Genomic DNA, 20,425 nt, shown 5'->3' on the forward strand with positions numbered 1-20,425 from the left:
TTTAGCAGCTTCTGATGCAAAAATGAAGATCTTAAACGAGTATGATGCATTTCGTGCCTCATCCAGAGCATCAAGAGCATCCAGAGCTGCAGGTCACGACGGAATGAACTCCTATTTCGAGTCTAAAAAGGCTATACACTTGCTAGTTAACCAGCCATCAAAGCATCCCTCAGTCACAGCACCAATTAATGACGCTCAGCCTAATGTCTACAATGCTGCATCTACTCCACAGGCAACACCACAGTCTTTACAAGGTGTTGCCGAAATGCTAGCTAAGCAACAAAGATTAACCTCTCTGCCTCCTCAGACCATACCTGTGTTCAAGGGAGACCCTCTGGAGTATCGGCTGTTCATAAGAGCGTTCGAACATGGAGTAGAGGACAAGACAGAGAGTAGCAAAGACCGGCTCTATTTCATGGAGCAGTACACAGGCGGACAGCCCAGGGAGCTGATAAGGAGCTGTCTCCATATGGAACCTCAGCGTGGCTATAGAGAAGCCAGGAGACTACTGGAAGAACATTTCGGAAATGCCTACAAGATCTCAGTGGCATACATCAATAAGGCTATGGACTGGCCTAACATCAAGTCTGATGACGGAGAAGCTCTCCAATCCTTTGGTCTCTATCTCACAGGATGTCGTAACGCCATGACTGATGTGGAGTACATGGAAGAGTTAGACAATGCAGCTAACATGCGTGCCATTATTGCCAAACTCCCGTACAAACTGAGGGAAAGGTGGAGAGGCTTAGTCTGTGGTATTCAGGACAGAGAAGATCGGAGAGTCAAGTTCAACGACCTTGTGAACTTCGTCAACAAGCAAGCTAAGGAATTATTGCACCCGGTCTTTGGCGACATAAAGGATGTAGCCACGAAGACTCAAGCTAAAGGTCAATTTGATGAGAGGTTGCACAAGAGTAGTGGAAGGAAGACAGGCTTCACCACAGCCGCAACTATCACCAGTAACCAAGCAGTGAGTCCTAAGCCTAAGGGTGAAGTCGTTGGCAAAGTTTCTGCTTTTTCCAAACCATGTCTCTTCTGTCAGGGTGGAGAACATACTATGGAGCAATGTAAGAAGCTTAAGAGATTGCTTCATAAGGAGAAGATTGACTTTATACGAACAAAGGGTCTGTGTTTCAGCTGTCTAGAACAAGGGCACATGAGTAATTCATGTACGGAGAAGCTGAGCTGCCAAGTCTGTACACAGACACACCCTACGGTGCTGCACATTAATGCCAAAAATAATGTTGCAAACAAGGAGCCAGGAACTGAAGGCGAGACAACCGAGGAAGAAAGACAGTCAGTTATAAGTGGGTATGTGGGTACTGATGTAACTTTGTGTGGGGCTATAGGTGCTGAGAACTCAGAAGGTGTCTTAGCTATAGTTCCAGTACAGGTCAAGAGCAACAAAGGCCAAAAGGTTACAACCACATACGCTTTCCTTGATCCTGGCAGTACCGCCTGCTTCTGTACCGAGGAACTAATGAAAGAGCTCAACATGACAGGCAGAAAGACACGCATCTTGCTGAAGACCATGGGAGACAAAAGAGTTGTTAACAGCCACATGGTTTCAGGCTTAGAAGTGAGCGGTTTGGGCTGTAATGATTTTATGGAGCTCCCTGATACCTACTCTCAGAAAAACATTCCTGCAACTAAAGACAATATTCCTCAACAAGAGGACGTCAACAGGTGGCCTCACCTTCAGCAGGTGTTACTCCCAAAGGTCGATGCAGAGATAGGACTGCTTATCGGGACTAATGCGCCCAAGGCTATTGAACCCTGGCAGGTCATTGCCAGTGTGGATGACGGCCCATATGCTGTAAGAACACGGCTTGGCTGGACGATCAACGGACCTCTCAGAGAATACACAGGACACAGAACAACAAGTAGACTGAGACAGGTTTCAGCCAACCGTATATCAGTTGCCAGACTGGATGAACTCTGGAGTCAGCAGTTCAAGAATGACTTCCCGGAGTGTGAGCAAGAGGAAAGGCTGGCGCTGTCAAGAGAAGATCTCCAGTTTATTGACATGGCCACACAGTCAGCTACACTTGTGGAGGGACATTACAGCATCGCCCTGCCACTGAGGAACAAGGACATGAGAATGCCCAACAACCGTAAGATTGCCAAGCAGCGCGCCCTAAACTTACGGCGGAAGTTTGTGAAGAATCCAAAATTCCACACAGAGTATTCAGCATTCTTTGGTGACATCATTAAAAAGGGTTATGCCGTGAAGGTACCCAGCGAGGACCTCAACCGTGATGATGGTAGAGTTTGGTACTTGCCACACCATGGGGTTTATCACCCCAAGAAGCAGAAGCTCAGAGTGGTCTTCGATTGCGGAGCTTCCTACCAGGGCACCACTCTAAATGACCAACTGCTGCAGGGACCAAATCTCACGAGTACTCTACTTGGTGTCATCACCAGGTTCAGACAAGAGGAAGTGGCAGTCATGGCAGACGTGGAAGCGATGTTCCATCAGGTGAAGGTACCAGATGAAGACTCTGACCTTCTCCGGTTCCTCTGGTGGACATCAGGCGACATCAACAAGGAGATGGAGGAGTACAAGATGGTTGTGCACTTGTTCGGTGCCACCTCATCTCCAAGCTGTGCCAGCTTCGCTCTGCGGAAATGTGCAGAAGACAGCAGAAATCAGTTCACCGCCCAAGCAGTTGACACGGTGCTACACAACTTCTACGTGGATGACTGTCTAAAATCAGTGCAGTCGGAAAAGGGGGCAGTGTTGTTGTACCACAGCTTGCGAGCTGTATGTGGAAAGGGCGGATTTAGGCTCACCAAATGGATAAGCAACAATAGAGCTGTGCTATCTGCCATCCCAGAAGAGGAGAGGGCTACGGAAGTGAAGGAGCTTGACCTGGATCGTGACGCACTTCCTATAGAAAGAGCTTTGGGAGTGCACTGGTGTACCCAGTCAGACAGCTTCAAGTTCAAGGTCGTCATACCAGACAAAGTACCCACCAGGAGAAACCTCTTATCCATAGTTAGTTCTGTTTATGACCCATTGGGTATCCTGGCACCAGTCGTGCTGCCAGCCAAGGGAATCCTGCAAAAGCTTTGCAGACTGAAGTTAGGCTGGGATGACCTGATACCTGATGACTTGGCTCGTGAATGGTCAGCATGGAAAATGGAGCTTCACCTGCTGGTGGACATCAGTGTCCCAAGGTGCTACAAGCCTGCAGGCTTTGGTGACGCAGTATTCTGTCAGCTTCATCACTTTGCTGATGCAAGCGAAGAAGGGTACGGGACAGTTAGCTACATGCTACTGAGGAACAGCAGCAACATGGTGCATTGTGCATTTGTCATGGGGAAGGCCAGAGTGGCTCCACTCAAGCCTGTGACGATTCCACGCATGGAGCTCACTGCAGCTACCATGGCTGCTCGGATGGACAAGATGTTGAGATCGGAGCTGCAGCTGGAACTCGAAGAATCTGTGTTCTGGACGGATAGCACAACTGTGCTGAAGTATATAGGAAATAGGACAAGCAGATTCCGCACTTTTGTTGCGAACCGAGTGGAGACCATCTTGAAGATCTCTAAACCAGGCCAGTGGAGATATGTCAATACTTCACTGAACCCTGCAGACTATGCTTCAAGGGGACTCAAGACAGAGAAATTCATCCAGACCCACACTTGGTTACAGGGGCCGGAATTTCTCACCAAGCCTATGGGAGAATGGCCCGAGAACTTGGACAACCCTGGGGACCTAACCACGGAGGACCCAGAGGTAAGGAACGCCGTGGTCAGTGCTACTGCAGTTACAGATCAAGCAGATGCCGTTCTGGAATTCATGCAGTACTTCTCTTCTTGGATTCGCCTTAGGAAGGCAGTCGCTTGGATGCTTAAGTTCAAGAGCATTCTACTGAGCCTTGGGCGTAAAAGGAAAGAGTTGAATGCTACTTCTTCTCCTCCTGAAGTGGACCGGGAGATGAAAGGCTTCAAGGCAAGTCTCTTGAGAGCAGACCCCTGTAAGCTCACAATGGAGAACATTACAGAAGCAGAACAGGAGATCCTTCGCTACTGTCAACAAAAGACATTCTCTAAAGAAATCTCTGCACTTCAAAGAGGCGAAGGCGTAATGAAAGGTAGCAGCCTTTGCAGGCTCAATCCAGTCCTCCAAGAGGGCATCCTCAGAGTAGGAGGAAGACTCAGCAGGGCAGCTCTGCCAGAGGAGGCAAAGCAGCCAGCAATCCTGGACAAGAATCATCATGTCGCAAACCTGATCCTCAGGGAGATCCATGAGAACTTGGGTCACAGTGGTCGCAATCATGTGCTCTCTAAGTTGAGATCAAAGTATTGGATCCCTGGCGCAAATTCAGCTATAAGGAGAATCCTTTCAAAGTGCCTTGTTTGCCGGCGCTCACATGGAGCTGCGGGTCAGCAGCAGATGGCTGACCTACCTAAAGACAGGGTCCTGCCAGATGATCCGCCATTCACCAACACTGGAGTGGACTACTTCGGCCCGTTTGAAGTAAAGCGTGGAAGAAGTGTGGTGAAAAGGTACGGAGTCATCTTTACATGTTTGACAGTCCGTGCAATACATTTGGAAGTAGCATCTTCACTGGATACCGATTCCTTTATACATGCTCTTCGTCGCTTCATAGCTAGAAGAGGCCAGGTGAAAATCCTCCGCTCAGACAATGGAACAAACTTTGTTGGAGCTGAGCGTGAGCTTAAAAGAGCCATTGAAGAGTGGAATAACTCCAAGATCGAGGACACTCTACGTCAGAGTGGCATCCAGTGGATGTTCAACCCTCCCACCGGCTCCCACCACGGAGGAGTCTGGGAGAGAATGATCAGGTCTGTAAGGAAGATCCTGAGCACCACTCTTAAGCTACAGACTCTCGACGAGGAGGGCCTACACACCCTGCTTTGTGAGGCAGAGGCCATCATCAACAGTCGGCCTATAACCAAGACGTCTGGCGATCCAAATGATTTGGAAGCGCTTACGCCAAATCATCTCTTGCTCCTCAAGACTAAGCCGTCTCAACCGCCAGGCCTGTTTGACAGACAAGATCTGTATGCACTTAGGAGGTGGAAACAAGTCCAATACATGGCGGACATATTCTGGAAGCGTTGGACAAGAGAATATCTTCCACAGCTGCAAGAGCGCCACAAGTGGACCCGTCTGTCACGCAACTTCGTCACTGGAGACATTGTGTTGATTGTCGACGACTCTGCCCCACGCAATTCTTGGGTCATGGGGAAGATCATTCAAACAACCCCAGACAAGTATGGATTGGTACGTCAGGTCCGTATCAAGACCAAAACCAGTTCGCTCGACAGGCCAATCACGAAGATTTGCCTTCTCCAAGAGGCTGAATGAGACAGTGCTTTCGAAGTCCTAAATACAGACTATGCCCCCCCCCCCCTTTTCATACACACTTACACACACAGCCTGAGGATGGTGATCAAGCAACGACGAAAGAAGACACAGAGTGATTTAAGGTCTTTGGCTCCATGTGTGTTATATATTTTGTGTAATTGTCTCCAGTTAAGAGTACAATTAGGGGCCGGTATGTGGGAGCCAAGTTTGAATATGTGATTATTTGAATGATTACAGCTTTATTTTTGTGTTTTGTATTTTGGTTTAACTGTTCATGCTTATTGCATTATGATTGTTAAATTAGCTATGTTAAAAGGCTTAATTAAGTTAATTTGTTTAATTATTGGTGATGTGCTTTAGGTTAAAAACATGATGTTAATGTAGCTTTAAGAAGAGAGCTCTGGTTGCCTGAGTTAATTGCAGTTGCTAACAGCTGAGTGTGTGCAGGTCAGGGCAGATTCAGCTAATTGACTCTGGAGTGTGTGCAGGGCAGACAGAGGCAGAGTTTGTGCAGAGCAGTACAGTCAGTTTGTGCACAATATCAGATATCAGAGCGACACGGTTTTTTGACCGTAGTCTATTTTTGAGTTGAGAACTTGTTTTTGATTACTTTGTATTAATGAACACATTTTTTGGATTAAATCTTTTTTGTGATATTTTTACAACTGAGTCCTGTGAAGTTTTTCTACTCAAGGGAATATACACGAGTATGGAAAAGGTGTCGCTGAGCATCAACCACTCACATACTGTATTAAAGCCATTTAACCCATTCTGACTTGAGATCAGATTCTAAAAATGTCTGTTTGAAAATGACAGTTTTCTGAAAAAGCTATGTTTCTATGTCAGTCGTTCGATTTTTCAAAAATAGCAGATCTACAAGCTCGTAGCGCTATGAGCTTGTAGATCTGCTATTTTTCAATAGCTAAAGCACCAAAAGGGGTTCCTGCCCAAAATGGGTTAAAGGCCTGACGTTGAATAAAAAAAAGGCTTCTATAGCATGACAGTTTTCTGAAATACCTCATGTTTCTATATCAGTGGTGCTCAATATTTCATGTCAAGAATGTCAAAAATTACATGTAATTGGCCGCCGACCACCCGTCTGAAAATCTGTTGTTCCAGGGACCCCCCCCCCCCAGAAGCAGTTTGAGTTAAAACTGTTCGCTGTGAAAGAATATATATTCAAAAATTTGCGCCACATTTTCACGATTAAAAATAAATAAATAGCAGATCTACAAGGTCGTAGCGCTATGAGCTTTTAGATCTGCTATTTTACAACGGCTAAAGTCATTCCCTGAAGAAGGCAACTTGTTGCCGAAACGTTGGAAAAATTAAAAAAATGTTGGCATCGTGACTTTTATCTCCTGCGGTCAGCACCTCCCCACTACTGGTGTGCGCTCCTACCTTTGTGTTTGTTCGATGAACAGCTAAAGTATAACATAATGCTTCAAACACCAAAAGAGGTTCATGTCCTGAATGCGTTAAAGCCATTAAAATGGTAGGGGGAGCATCTGTGTCCTTTTTAGATTTCAGAAAAAATCTGAAAACCTCCCAAAGACTTTTCAGGATCCAAATAAAAAAAATGGCAAAAGCAGCAGATCTACAAGCTCGAAGCGCATGTATTCGCACCACCTTTCGATCTTGTGGATCTGATACTTTTGCCCCTGGCAGTGACAAGCATAACAATAGACCTTATGCAGACCGCGGCCATCTTGCCATTAAGTTATGGGCAAGTAGCTCATACTAGCCGGCGTAGCCGCACATGGTGTTGCGGCTAGTATGAGCTATACTTTCTGTCTAGAAATTCCTTGCAGCTGATTAATTTCTGTGTTGGAGTTTGGAAGTGCTCGTTGGATATATCACTCAACGGCCTTTTGAATGTGCACATAATGCAGGAGGCAGCAGGACCGACTTCAGGTTCGTTGTTACTTGTAAATTAATTGTTTATCGCTCCCTTTCCAGCCAACCTGAATGTGCACCTGAGGAAACACACCGGAGAGAAGTTCAGCTGTCCGCACTGTTCCTTCACCTGCCTCAGCCCTGGTCACCTTAAGGTAACCATTTTTATTTATTTATATATTTATGTATTTGATTTATTTTCACGTTTATTTAGAAAATAATAATTCTCGAAAGACATTGGGTTTTCTCCCCTCATTTGCAGTGTCGTCGAGATACACCACAGTACAATTTTGTCACATTTTCACATCAATGACAAAACAACATAACAGAAACTTTCCCCTATCGAGAGACACAACACAAGTTGCAAGCAGTTGCAGACCTTTTTGGTTAGGCTTGCAATCAAATAGTATGTGTTATATTACTGTTTGATGGTGGGGTGACAGCAAGAGAGAGAGAGTTATTATGGATGTTCAATAGGCATGCAACGATTCACTTGAATCATGATACGATTTGTCATGATTCTTTCAGTGAAAACGCTTGTATTTTCTTCTCTTTATTTTTGTACGTGCCCTCTACTGTTTGCATCACGATTCGAAATTGCAATTTAATCGCAATTAAATTAAATTGCCACCAGTGTGATTGTGAATCGATTCAAATCTATTCACGATATATGGTCACATGACTAATTGTCCAGCTCCATATCAGTAGTTGTGCTTGTGTTCAGGTCCATGTGGAGCGGGCTCATCTGAAGCAGGGACGTGCAGAGAGTGTTCGAGGGGCAGGGGCTGAAATCCCGTTAAGAGGGCACTTTTGGACAAAAATCGCAGATCTACAAGCTCACAACACGTGGTGCTGCGACGCGTTGAGAGCTTACAGATGTTAAGTTGCGCATGTTAAGTTCAGGAGACTTTGGGGAAAAAAATAAATTCTCCTGAATGCTGCCTTCCTTCCGGCATGGCATGGAAAGGAGTGGTATTTCCATTTCTTTCACCATTAGTAAATGCTGCATCCGTGGTCTGGAAAGGGCAGTTGTTTTACAGACAGGTAAAAGGGCAGGGGCCTGAAGCCCCCTTTGACGTCTTATGTGTGCACGTCCCTGATCTGAAGGTAGCTTGTGCTTGCGTTCAGGTCCACGTGGAGCGGGTTCATCTGAAGGTGAAGCAACACTGTGAGTTCTGCCAGAAGAAGTACTCCGACGTGAAGACGCTGCTCAGGCACATGGAGCAACGACACGACCTCAAAGACCCCGACGTCCAACACAGCTACCAGCAACTCAGGTCTGTGTAGGATTCACTCCACTAAATCCCCACGGTTGATTTAGTCTACATCAACCAGTTATTTTTGGCGGGCCGTGATGAGCGTTTTTTCTTTTCTTGAACAAAAATGGCTGTGCTGTGTCCTTGCGTTGATGATGTATGGAGTATGCAGTTTCCCGTACTTTGTGTTTGTTCAAGATCAAATCATGTCAAAGCTGTGTGCCGAAAATAGCCGATCTACAAGCAAACACATCTGTCATGCCAAAATGTCTATTTTAATTATACTTTAAGTAGCATTTAACATGTCAAACAAGGGGGTATTCATGATTCTGAATCCATTGCAAGAATTATTTTTGAACGAAAAACACTCTGACCTCATCACATTTGTGATGAGGGCTTAGCTTTTATTTAGCTTTCGTCCGTGAAAAAAGGGTCGTCGACGAACACTATTCCTCGTAGTTGTAGTAGTAGTGGAGGAATTGAACACTGCTCTCTCTCTCTCTCTCTCTCTCTCTCTCTCTCTCTCTCTCTCTCTCTCCCCCTGCGCCACCAGGCTGAAGACCCGCCAGGGACAGAGGCAGCTGCTATACCACTGCTCCACCTGCGGCCGGCGCTTCAAGAACCACCTGGAGCGCCAGCGCCACCTGCTGGTGCACGGGCCCCTGCGGCCCTACGCCTGCCTGCTCTGCGACCACGCCACCACCAACATGGCCACGCTGGCGGCCCACGTGCGCAAGCACCTCTTCCTGTACGTGTGCAGCCTGTGCAGCGGCGCCTTCGTCAGCTCCCCGCGGCTCAGGGCCCACCTGGCGGAGGCCCACCCGGCGGAGTGTGCCTCCGACGGCGGCGGCGGCGACGCCGCAGAGCGCGCCTTCGCCGACTGCATCGCGCGCAGCTACTGCCTGGCGCCGCCCGGAGGGGACGCGGAGAGGCGAGGAGAGGGGGAGGTGGTGGTGGGGGAGGTGGTGGAGGAGGAGGTGGGGGAGCAGGGGGAGAAGAGACGACGGGAGGAGGAGGAGATGGAAGGAGGCGAGAGCGATGGGAGGGCGGAGGAAAGGACGGAGGAAGAGGCGGCGGGTAGGCCCCAGGAGTTCAGCGGAGAGAAGAGGAGACGGGGAGAAGGGGAGGAGAGGGAGGGAGGAGCAGCAGAGGAGGAGGAGGAGGAGGAGGAGGAGAGGGGGGTGGAGGAGGAGAGGAGGGTGGTGGAGGAGGAGGAGAGCCTAGCCGCTGCTCAGGAAGAAAGGAGGGAGGAGGAGGAGGAGAGGGGGGTAGTGGAGGAGGAGGAGAGCCTAGCCGCTGCTCAGGAAGAAAGGAGGGAGGAGGAGGAGGAGAGGGGGGTGGAGGAGGAGGAGAGGGGGGTGGAGGAGGAGGAGAGGAGCACAGCCACTGCTCAGGAAGAAAGGAGGGAGGAGGAGGAGGAGAGGGGGGTGGAGGAGGAGGAGAGGAGCACAGCCACTGCTCAGGAAGAAAGGAGGGAGGAGGAGGAGGAGGAGGAGAAGGGGCGTGCGGAGCCTGAAGCAGCCGGTCGGAAAACGGCCACTCCCACGGGAGACGGACAACAAGAGGAACGCGGCGAAACGCACAACGGGTCAGAGGGGGCGGCGGGGGGCCAATCGCAGGGCGGCGGGCCGGACGCGCCGCGTGCGCCCGGAGACGAAAACGTGCATGCACCTGAGTCGGACGGCGCTCAAGGACCGACGCCAGCAATTCACCAGGTATAAGATGACAAATAAACACTCAAAAAAGTCATCCATGTAATTGTGTAAACAACATCGTATGCAGATGTGTACATTATTTAGAAACATTAGCATCATTATGATCATCATCCTATACAGTATGTGTTCTTTCAAAGCAGTTTGTGCAGCATGGAAAGGTACAAAAATGTAATAAATCACACGTCACGTCACACATAAAAAGCCAGACATCGGAGGGGCTATAGCGCCTCTCAAAAAAACACATATTCGACATGGTTAAAAACCACCTCAGGCAGGTGTTAATACAGTGCCAGATGCCCTACATTGTAGAGACTAGTACACCTGTGCTCGTACTGTATAATAGGGCTGTGGTCTTAACACACCGTGTGACCTTCTTGTCAAGGTATCCGTGGTGGACTCTGCAGAGCAGACTGCCTTCCAGCAGGTGTTGTCGTCACTGCAGAAGACGCAGCTCAACATGGAGACCTTCCTACGCCTCCGGAGGCTCTACGGAGACCTGGAGTGTCAGTACTGCGGTGAGACTCCATCAACAAGCCTGAAACACATCTCTGAGAAGAAGAAGGGCCTCAAAGTTACTCAGAGAGAGCTTGAGTTGAGCTGCATTATTTGTGGAGGGGGGGGAGCTGAAAACGCAAGGAATGATGAAAAGCTTTCAGAAGTAGAAGACAGACACAGGGCGGCTGTGGCTCAGTCAGGAGGTAGAGCAGGTCGTCCAATGATCCGTGCGTCGGCGGTTCGAATCCCGGGCTCCTCCACATCGAAGTGTCCTTAAGGCAAGACACTGAACCCTACATTGCTTCCAGTGGTCGCCACCATTGGTGTGTGAATGTGGGAAGTGAGGACACTGGCGTCAACTGTTCGCCGCTTCACCTCCCAATGTATGAATGAATGGACCATTGTAAAGCGCTTTGAGTAGGCACGTAGTGCATAGAAAAGCGCTATAAAAATGCAATCCATTATTATTATTATTATTATTATAAGATATGTTGATTTAGCACCAGCTGAGTAGCCTGCCCCAGCCTGTGTGATTTCTGGTATAGCGCTGTTTTTGCGCTAAGGTCCGAGGACCGTGCTTGTGGCCAAAATGCTTCTGATTCGATCCCCCCTGTGTGCGAAACAGAGCTTTACTTAAAAAAGAACATTCATACCAGGTTAACTTACTTTGGATAAATGAAAAACCATGACTAAAGGCTCATACATAGTCTGGATTTTCGGTGGTTAGGTGACCACCGAACTACAACATGACGTCACGAGCCGCAGTGAAGAGCAAACCACCGCCACCGCTCCAGCCCTTCTCTCTGTTTTTACTCACCACCGCTCAATGTTATTTCAGCTCCGGTGGTCAGCTCACCACTGGAGCGGTGGTCACCTCATCACCGAAAATCCAGACTATGAATGGGCCTTTAGCAGTTAAATTGTAAAATGTTAGCCTTTTTACTCTGACAAAACACCAGTCCTTAATGCCAAACATCAATAAATACCGTATACTTTCGGAATCTATTGGATTCTGCTCTGGCGTTCCGGGCCCGGGATGCGAGCCGGGTTTTAACCGGTGCTTTCTCCTTGTGCCGTCCCATCAGGGAAGCTGTTCTGGTACCAGGCTCACTACAACCTCCACGTGCGCACGCACACCAAGGAGCACATGCACCACTGCTCCAAGTGCAGCTACTCGTCCATCACCAAGAGCTGCCTGAAGCGCCACCTGGTCCAGAAGCACAGCGGCCTGCTGCTGCCTTGCTCGGAGGCCGGCTGCCCGTACGCCACGCCGGACAAATACAAACTGCAGGCGCATGAGAAGACACACCAGCAGCAGGTAAAGCCTTGGACTTGGGTCTGGGTACCATCAGTGTTGTTTTCGTTGACTAAAACTAAGACTAAATTTACTGACAATTTCCTCAACAAATAAAAACTAGACTAAAATGTTAGGAAGGGACTAGTGTACAAGTGATCCAGTTTTATGCTGGGTTGCATGCTGAAAATAGCAGATATACAATCTCACAACGCGTTGCGCGTTGTGAGATTGTATATCTGCTATTTTCAGCATGCAACCAAAGTGTAAAATATGTCATTACAACGACATTAAGGCCTGTCAAAACACATTTTAGTCGACTAAATCAACTGTAGATTTAGTCGACTAAAATCGTATGACATTTAGTCGACTAAAACTAGACTAAACACTTGACTAGAACATTCCAGGTGACTAAAATGTGACTAAAACTAAGTGAAAACTATTCAAGAGACTATGACTAAAACTAAAATAGAAATTTGCTGCCAAAAACAACACTGGGTACCATACGCTTTTATTCTTTATGAAGTAAAAAAAAAAAAAAATCAAAGTCATACGATTTGTCACACACATTACCGCATTTGACACAGTCTTTTGTATGACCCGGCCGGGGATCGAACCCCGACCTCTGCAGTTTCAGGGCGGACACTCTTAACCACAAGGCGGCAGGCCATTGTCTGGTGAAATGCTCATGCTCTCTTTAAAAAAACTGCAAGACGAAATTACATACAAAGTAAATGCAATGACTTGAATAGATGCAAAGTCACACGGTCACACCGGCCGACGCAAAGGACGCACATTTTGTGTCATAGTTGAAATATTCCATCATGGATTGAATCTCTACAAGTAATGGGAATTAAGTTACATGTGTGAGTGAAGCACGGGACATTCAGTTTCCGACGTGAACACTAAAAGCCACACTAGCAAACCCGGTAAGAGTTCATTTTCCCAAAGGGAAATTGACCAAACAGTGGCCTTGGATGAAAAGCCTTGTGGGTAGATTTTGAAGGTGCGTTTTACCAATGGAAATACATAAATTGGCCTCGCTCTGCGCACATTCGTATTATGAAAGGCATATCGGCCCGTGTTGAACGCACTGACCCGTGTTGAACGCACACACATTATGGCTTACCGCGGTCCTGAATATTTTAGCATTGTGGGAGTGTCGATATGTTAATTATTTTCGCTTTGCGCAATTTGCTATTAAGCCCCTTGACCTAAAGACACTCAGCGCATAACGATTAGACGTGGGTCTGACCACCTCATAAACGCAAAAAGCACTGTTTGATTTGACACTTGAGCGGCTCTGGGAAGCTGGTAGAGTGTTGCCATGTCTGTTTATTATAAGCGGCTTATTTTTCTGTAAAGTTGCTTTCTGTGTGGTTGTTTTTCTTGTTTCTAAAGTGGTTATTTGGGCTTTTCTCCTAATGTTGTTTAAACCAGTGATCCTCACACAGCACATTCCGATGTCAATGATCCCCAGATGAATGCATTTGCCCAACTAAGGACAGCTAATCCAAAAATTAAATAAAAAGATTACTTTTGAAAATAGCAGATCTATACCAGCTCACAATGCATCACATTCATTCATTAAAACTATGAACTCTGACTGCAGGGGGATATATAATGATCATTATAACAATGTGCAAGAACATATTTAAAAAGAAGGAAGAACTTTATATTTGTGGACAATCAAAATATGTTTTTTTATTTTAATGTGGTGTCATTCAAATTAATCTGGATATGGCAGACTCACTATTTAGAAAATAAAAACATGGCACTTCATTTAAAATAGGTTACAGACCCCTGTTATATGCGCTTATTTTTATAGACCTATTTACTTGTTTCTATGAGACATGGCAGTTTTGCGTCTTTTTAAAAAAAATGTTGAGATTAGAAACGGCCATAATTCTTTCATTTCTCAACCTTAAAAATAAATAAAAACATCTCCATAATCCGTGGGAAATGTGCTTTCATATGCTGTATCACACCCGATTCAAGTCTTCTTCAATAAAATGCTACGAGCGAACTCAGCGAAGACCATACCATCGGGGCCACAGCATTACGCAGCACGCATTCAACTCATTCCTTCATCGTGACTTGAATGAAATAAAATATAATAAACGTTATTTTACTGGTGTTTTTCAATAGAAACAAATAAAGAGCGTGTGTAGGCTACTGTGTGCAAGTGCAACAGTGCATATACATGCATGCACTAGGCTATATTTCTTCCGTGTCGGGATGGTGATTGAGCTCTTCAAGTTCACAGCCCGTTTGGTCTTTCATAAAAAAACGTTGATATTAGCCTATAAACACTCATGGTTCTCTCATTTCTCAACCGTTTTATTAAATGTAAAAATCTCCATATTCCTTAGGAATCTTGCTTTCATTCGCTGTATGGTACATGGTTCTATCGTTATCGAATTAATTAATTACGCATGGATTGTCAATTTGCCAATATGCTGCTATCTACTCGCAATTCCATTCCGATCTGAAAGGTGGGTCTGTTCTTTTGAGGCATAAAGGTGACAGCATGCAGTGCAATAGGAATAATTAACCCAAATGTGACAAAGGCATGTCATGTCTTCTATGGTGCCAGCCTGAAGAAATGTCATACCACGATCCCCAAAGTGCGCATTCCGTATGTGACATCAGCTGACTGGTAAAGAGAATAGTACGGACATGTTGATTGGGTACGTCTCAAACACGCCTTAAACACACCCATGACTAATTCAAGGCCGTTTTGCGCACTCCGCGGGGTGTCAAAAGCGCTCCTTAACATGCCCAAAATTGCAATATGACATACTACACGCCCCCAGATCATAATACTGTAATTAGATTAGTAATATAGAAGTAAGTAAAATAGAAGTCCTAAATCGACCCCTTGGGGTCATATAAATTGGTACGGTTCATAATGTATCTGGTGTGAAAAGTTGATATTTAAGCCTGTAGGTGGTGCTAGAAGGGGTTTATCTTCCACAGAGCATACTTTACTTTATTTACTTTATTTGTTTATTTGGTCGGGACAGTGTATATTGATACCAGCTTTAGCTAAACTTGCTAATTTCCATATGCAGTCCCCAGACATCAAACATCAAACAATACAAACAGGACTGACATACAGGACATAGCATACAAATACCTAGTACATTTCAAACGTAATAAGAGTAGTAAGAATAAGAAATAAGAAAAGATTAAACTATTATGAATGTGTTCAGTAAGTTTAGAATGGGAAAAGCCATGGGGTCACTCACTAATACCAACGTTTTACCGGTCTATGACAAGCAGACACTGGTGGTACTACAAAATAAAAATGAGCCATTACACAGAACAAAACGTGTCACAGTGCGACGCGTTTTGAGCTTGTAGATCAGCTATTTTTGCTATAAGAATACTTATTTTGATCATCGACGACACAATATTCGTTAGTTTTGGGTCTGAGAGGCTAAATGTCATCAAATGGTGGTCCGTGGCTCAAATACATAATGGGAATGAAAAGGTTTGAAAACCACTGCATTAGGTGGGCAACTGGCGGTCCGGGGGCCACATGCGCCCCCCACCATCACTTAATGTGGCCTGCAGGTTAATATCAAAATGCTGATATATTATTGATTTCAGCTGTTACAGTTCTAAACATGCAAACATGACCCGCTTTAATTACTTCTGTCTATATATGTAGCTTAATTACTAGTATTACATTTTATTGTTGTCTTTTTTTATATCCAATGTATTTGTACTTATAGTTCATAAAGTTAACATAACTATAAGTAAATGCATTTGAAATTAAATAAAAAAGGTTACTTTTCAGGATTCCAATTAAAAAATAGTACATAGTATTGGTTTCATTTTACGCTCTCAAGAGTTAAAGATCTATAAGGGTCCATTTGATTAACATCTCTCCATTTCTCTGGGGACCACCTGGAACCCCCTCAAGGACCACTGGTGGTCCCCGGAGACCACTGGTTGAAATCCACTGCTCTAGTGCCCTCTGGTGGAGTTGGAGAGACATGTTGGGGTAGCTGAACCTTTCTGTTGTGTTGTGTTGTGTTGTGTTGTTTCTCAGCAGACAGAGGCCTGTCCTGTGTGTCAGCAGAAATACCCTGAAAACAGACTGAGACATCACATCAGAACCGCCCACCCTGGTATGCACGCACGCACACACGCACGCACGCACAAAAGAAAACACACAAAAGGTCTTCATCTGTCTGTGTGTATGTGTGTGTGTGTGTGTGTGTGTGTGTGTGTGTGTGTGTGTGTGTGTGTGTGTGTGTGTGTGTGCACAGATGCAGATGCAGTACACAATAAGGGTGTGATGGTGAAGCGAGCAGAGAAGTGTCCTTACTGTGACTCCTACTTCCTGAAGAACAGCAGTGACCTGCAACAACACATCTGGGCTCACCAAGGTACACACACACACACACACACACGTAAATAAATGGTAAATGGCGCATTTACATAGATTGTGCATTACATTCACACACCGATGGCGGAGGAAACCATGCCACGCACCAACCTGCACATCAGGAGCAAATAGGGGTTCAGCGTCTTGCTCAAGGACACTCCGACACTAACTCTGGGGGAGCCCGCAGGGATCGAACCGGGGACCTCACGGTTGCCGTCCGGCCACTCTAGCCCCTGATCCACTGCCGCCACCACAACAACTCATTTTGTTGTGACGTCACGCCTTGTGACACCTTCAATCCCTGTAATACCCATATATGGAGATCCCTGATGTCATCATACATGGAGAAGACTGGATCATCACCTATCACCTCATCTGCATATATGGAGCCGGAAAGCAAATCTTACATCTGACCTCACTGACACCAGATTAATAGTTTAACTCCTGCTTCTCAACTGTGCCCTATTAATACTTTGTGGGCTTTAAATTGTTGAAACCATGTTGTAGCCACGATTTGTTTAATGTGTTTTAATTCGCCGTCGTTTGATTATTATGATAAAAATCCGGATTTGTCGCAGACAAATGTGACGAGGCGGTCGCGTTATGATGAAGTAACCGGAAATCAAAGCCGCCGCCGGCTTGCAAGGGCTTCTGGGAAACTGAGTCCAATACAATGTGAACGAGGGTGTTTTTTCACAGATCAAAGGCGCAAATACTTTGGCATATGCTGCCGTCAACTTGTTAAGAAGCTCTGTTGTTTTTCACGCCCCCAGGGCGTCTTACTGGTAATAGTCTGCAGGGAAGTATTAGATACAAATGACTATGTGTGTGTGTGTGTGTGTGTGTGTGTGTGTGTTTGCGTGTGTGTTTGCGTGCGTGTGTTTGTGTGTGTGCGCGTGCAGGTCTGAAGCCGTACCGCTGCGAGGTGTGTGACTACGCCGGGCGCAGTAAGAGCAACCTGCGCGCTCACATGAACACTCACAGCTCCGAGAGGACTCACCTGTGTGACCTGTGTGGCAAGAAGTTCAAGTCCAAGGTCACCCTGAAGACACACCGACTCACACACTCCGCAGAGGGTACTGGAACTGTACTCGATACTTACTGTCATCTGTACTCATTATTAGGCCCGTCACAGTTATATCACACACATGTCTAATCGCAATTATTTGAGATCTGCATAGGCTACTTGAAACCAGGCGATCTAAACTCACAAAGGGGTTGAATTGATTGTGAACTGCTCTTTTCGAAATAATATATTTTAAACATTATAACTCTCACAGTCATCTTTGCATAATCGTAATAACCATTTCCATGTTGGATAAAAAAATATATATTACAATTTGGTTATTTAAATAGTCGTTAAAGTGACTTAATTGCTTTCATTATAGGTTCGTTTTGAAATGTGTCTTGTTTATGTCTGTTATTAATATTTGTTACACTAAACTGCTGTACAGTGTGCACCCATTATGTGCTTCTTTGGATTGACGATGGAACAGACTTTTCAGAGAATCAAAGATCCAGACTGATGTTTTAGTGTAGTAATGATGATGATGATGAGGATGTGGATGTGTTGTTTTCCAGGGAGGAGGTTTCATTGCTCCGAGTGTGACTATACGTCCGTCTCTAAGCCTACTCTGCTCAGACACATGGAACAGCATGCTGACTTTAAGGTTAGCGCACACACACACACACACACACACACACACACACACACACACACACACACACACACACACACAGTCACACACACGCTCGCTCGCAACGCACGCAGGACTTGTGTATGTGTACACTCAACACATTGTGTTGCTTTTAGTGAACATGAGCCCCCTCTAGTGGATAGCCCAGTATATTCATTGTTCTGGGCAGACAAACATAGGCATTAGTCAAACATTCTTCTGGGAATTCCCCCACCCTAACAAGCACTTGTAGGAGTTGAGGCACTATACATTCCACAGATAAATGTGAACTATACAACCTCACAACGCTGCCTTTATTCAAGTTTTATTTCACTGTGTGTGTGTGTGTGTGTGTGTGTGTGTGTGTGTGTGTGTGTGTGTGTGTGTGTGTGTGTGTGTGTGTGTGTGTGTGTGTGTGTGTGTGTGTGTGTGTGTGTGTGTGTGTGTGTGTGCGTGTCTGTATGCGTGTGCACGCGTGTGTGTATCCAGCCTTACCGCTGCGCCCACTGCCACTACTCGTGTAACATCGCCGGGCCTCTGAAGAGACACTACAATCGGAAACACCCTGAACAGGAGTACCAGAATGCCGGGCCTGGACTGACTGACACAGACGCTGTGGAAACACAAGGTACACCAGGCTGTAGTGTGTATACCACCCACCCGGTCCACTGTAGTCCGTGTCTTATATTGTCCAGGTTAGCCAGGAGGCACCACAACGGATCTGATCCTAGACCAGCAGCAGGTCTAACTAACCAGTAGACACACTAACGGACACCTGTGTGAACTCTTAAGAGATAGTTAACACAGTCAGAGATTGAACACGTATTGTACATTATTTAAAGCAGCATTTTACTTTATTGCACTTTTTTTAGATCATTTTATGTGTGCACGTGTGTGTGTGTGTGTGTGTGTGTGTGTGTGTGTGTGTGTGTGTGTGTGTGTGTGCGTGCGTGTGTAGGAGCCCTGAAGTGTCCTGTGTGTAAGTTTGTGTACGGCACCAAGTGGGAGCTGAACCGTCACCTAAAGAACAAACACAACCTGAAACTGGTGGACGGACACAGTGCTTGGGAGGTACGCGCACGCACATGCACGCACACACACACACACACACACACACACACACACACACACGCACGCGTGCTGAACTGTGACTGTGTTGTGTTGTGTGTTCGTGGAGGTGTTGGAGACGGCGGAGGGACAGTACGTCTCCGTGGAGGATGAGGAGCAGCAGACGGAGGCAGCGGTAGCGGCGCTGCAGGACAACGCCGGTAAACTGACCCACCCATTCTGACCTGAGATCAGATTCTTACAAATGTCTTCCACGTCCTGACAGTTTTCATTCTGACCTGAGATCAGATTCTAAACAAATGTCTTCCACATCCTGACAGTTTTCTGAAAAAGCTATGTTTCTATGTCGGTCGTTCTTCGACTTTTCGAGAAATAGCAGACCTACAAGCTCGTATGAGCTTGTAGATCTGCTATTTTTCAATAGCTAAAGCGTAACGTAATGCTAACACCAAAAGGGGTTGGATTTCAGCGTTGATTTCGTCGACTAAAACTAAGACGAGAGATGTCCGTCGACTACCTTTTTCCACTGACGAAAACCACATGGAAACGACATGAAGACTAAGCTAAAACTAAGACTAAACATACTGACAATTTCGTCAACAAATGAAAACTAGACTAAAATGTTAGGAAGGGACTAGTGGACGAGAGATGCAGTATAAGTCATTTTACAATTAGTTGCATGCTGAAAATAGCCGATCTATAAGCTTCTAGATCGGCTATTTTCAGCAGGTGTAAAAACACCGCCATTACGACGGCATCGAGGCCCGCCGAAATGCATTTTAGTCGACTAAATCAACTGTAGATTTAGTCGACTTGAAATCTTATGATATTTAGTCGACTGAAACTAGACTTAACACTGAAACATTCCGGGTGACTAAAATGTGACTAAAACTAAAATCAAAATGTGCTGCCAAAAACAACACTGGTGGATTTAGCGGCGGGCGATATTATGGTGATGAATATCTCAATGTCTCCACCATATGCCTTTTCACAGATATCGTGTGCGTCGTCATACAGTGAAAGCACATTCTATGATTTGAAGTTCTATACCTTAATTTATACTTCTGTAGAACGACGGTTTTCAGGAGTCTGTTACTCCTTTGCCTTGTAAGGTGGTTGTACTGTTGAGTATCTTGAAAAATAACCATAAAAACCTGCATGAAAAATGTTGCTTGAAACCACATTTGATATTTTATTTTTCCATATCGCCCACCCCTAAGTGGATTCTTCTTATCCACACAGACAGAATAATACTGTTATAATGCCGTGGTTCTAGGGTTTGTCA

General features: G+C 45.8%; 1 protein-coding gene across 1 annotated transcript in view; it reads left to right on the forward strand.

Annotated features, from left to right (window-relative positions):
• Positions 1 to 20,425, forward strand: part of zfat (zinc finger and AT hook domain containing) — a 33,857-nt gene that overhangs the window by 11,698 nt on the left and 1,734 nt on the right. Inside the window, exons 11-23 of the mRNA XM_083762059.1 lie at positions 7,301 to 7,392; positions 8,366 to 8,514; positions 9,047 to 9,446; positions 9,957 to 10,208; positions 10,591 to 10,723; positions 11,789 to 12,021; positions 16,058 to 16,136; positions 16,278 to 16,397; positions 17,299 to 17,472; positions 17,978 to 18,066; positions 18,562 to 18,700; positions 19,031 to 19,143; positions 19,250 to 19,340. Of these exons, the coding sequence (XP_083618185.1) occupies positions 7,301 to 7,392; positions 8,366 to 8,514; positions 9,047 to 9,446; positions 9,957 to 10,208; positions 10,591 to 10,723; positions 11,789 to 12,021; positions 16,058 to 16,136; positions 16,278 to 16,397; positions 17,299 to 17,472; positions 17,978 to 18,066; positions 18,562 to 18,700; positions 19,031 to 19,143; positions 19,250 to 19,340 (2,064 nt within the window). The remainder of the gene's footprint in view (positions 1 to 7,300; positions 7,393 to 8,365; positions 8,515 to 9,046; positions 9,447 to 9,956; positions 10,209 to 10,590; positions 10,724 to 11,788; positions 12,022 to 16,057; positions 16,137 to 16,277; positions 16,398 to 17,298; positions 17,473 to 17,977; positions 18,067 to 18,561; positions 18,701 to 19,030; positions 19,144 to 19,249; positions 19,341 to 20,425) is intronic.

This window comes from Protomyctophum parallelum (assembly GCF_964188405.1).
Source record: "Protomyctophum parallelum genome assembly, chromosome: 3".
NCBI classification, from domain to species: Eukaryota; Metazoa; Chordata; class Actinopteri; order Myctophiformes; family Myctophidae; genus Protomyctophum; species Protomyctophum parallelum.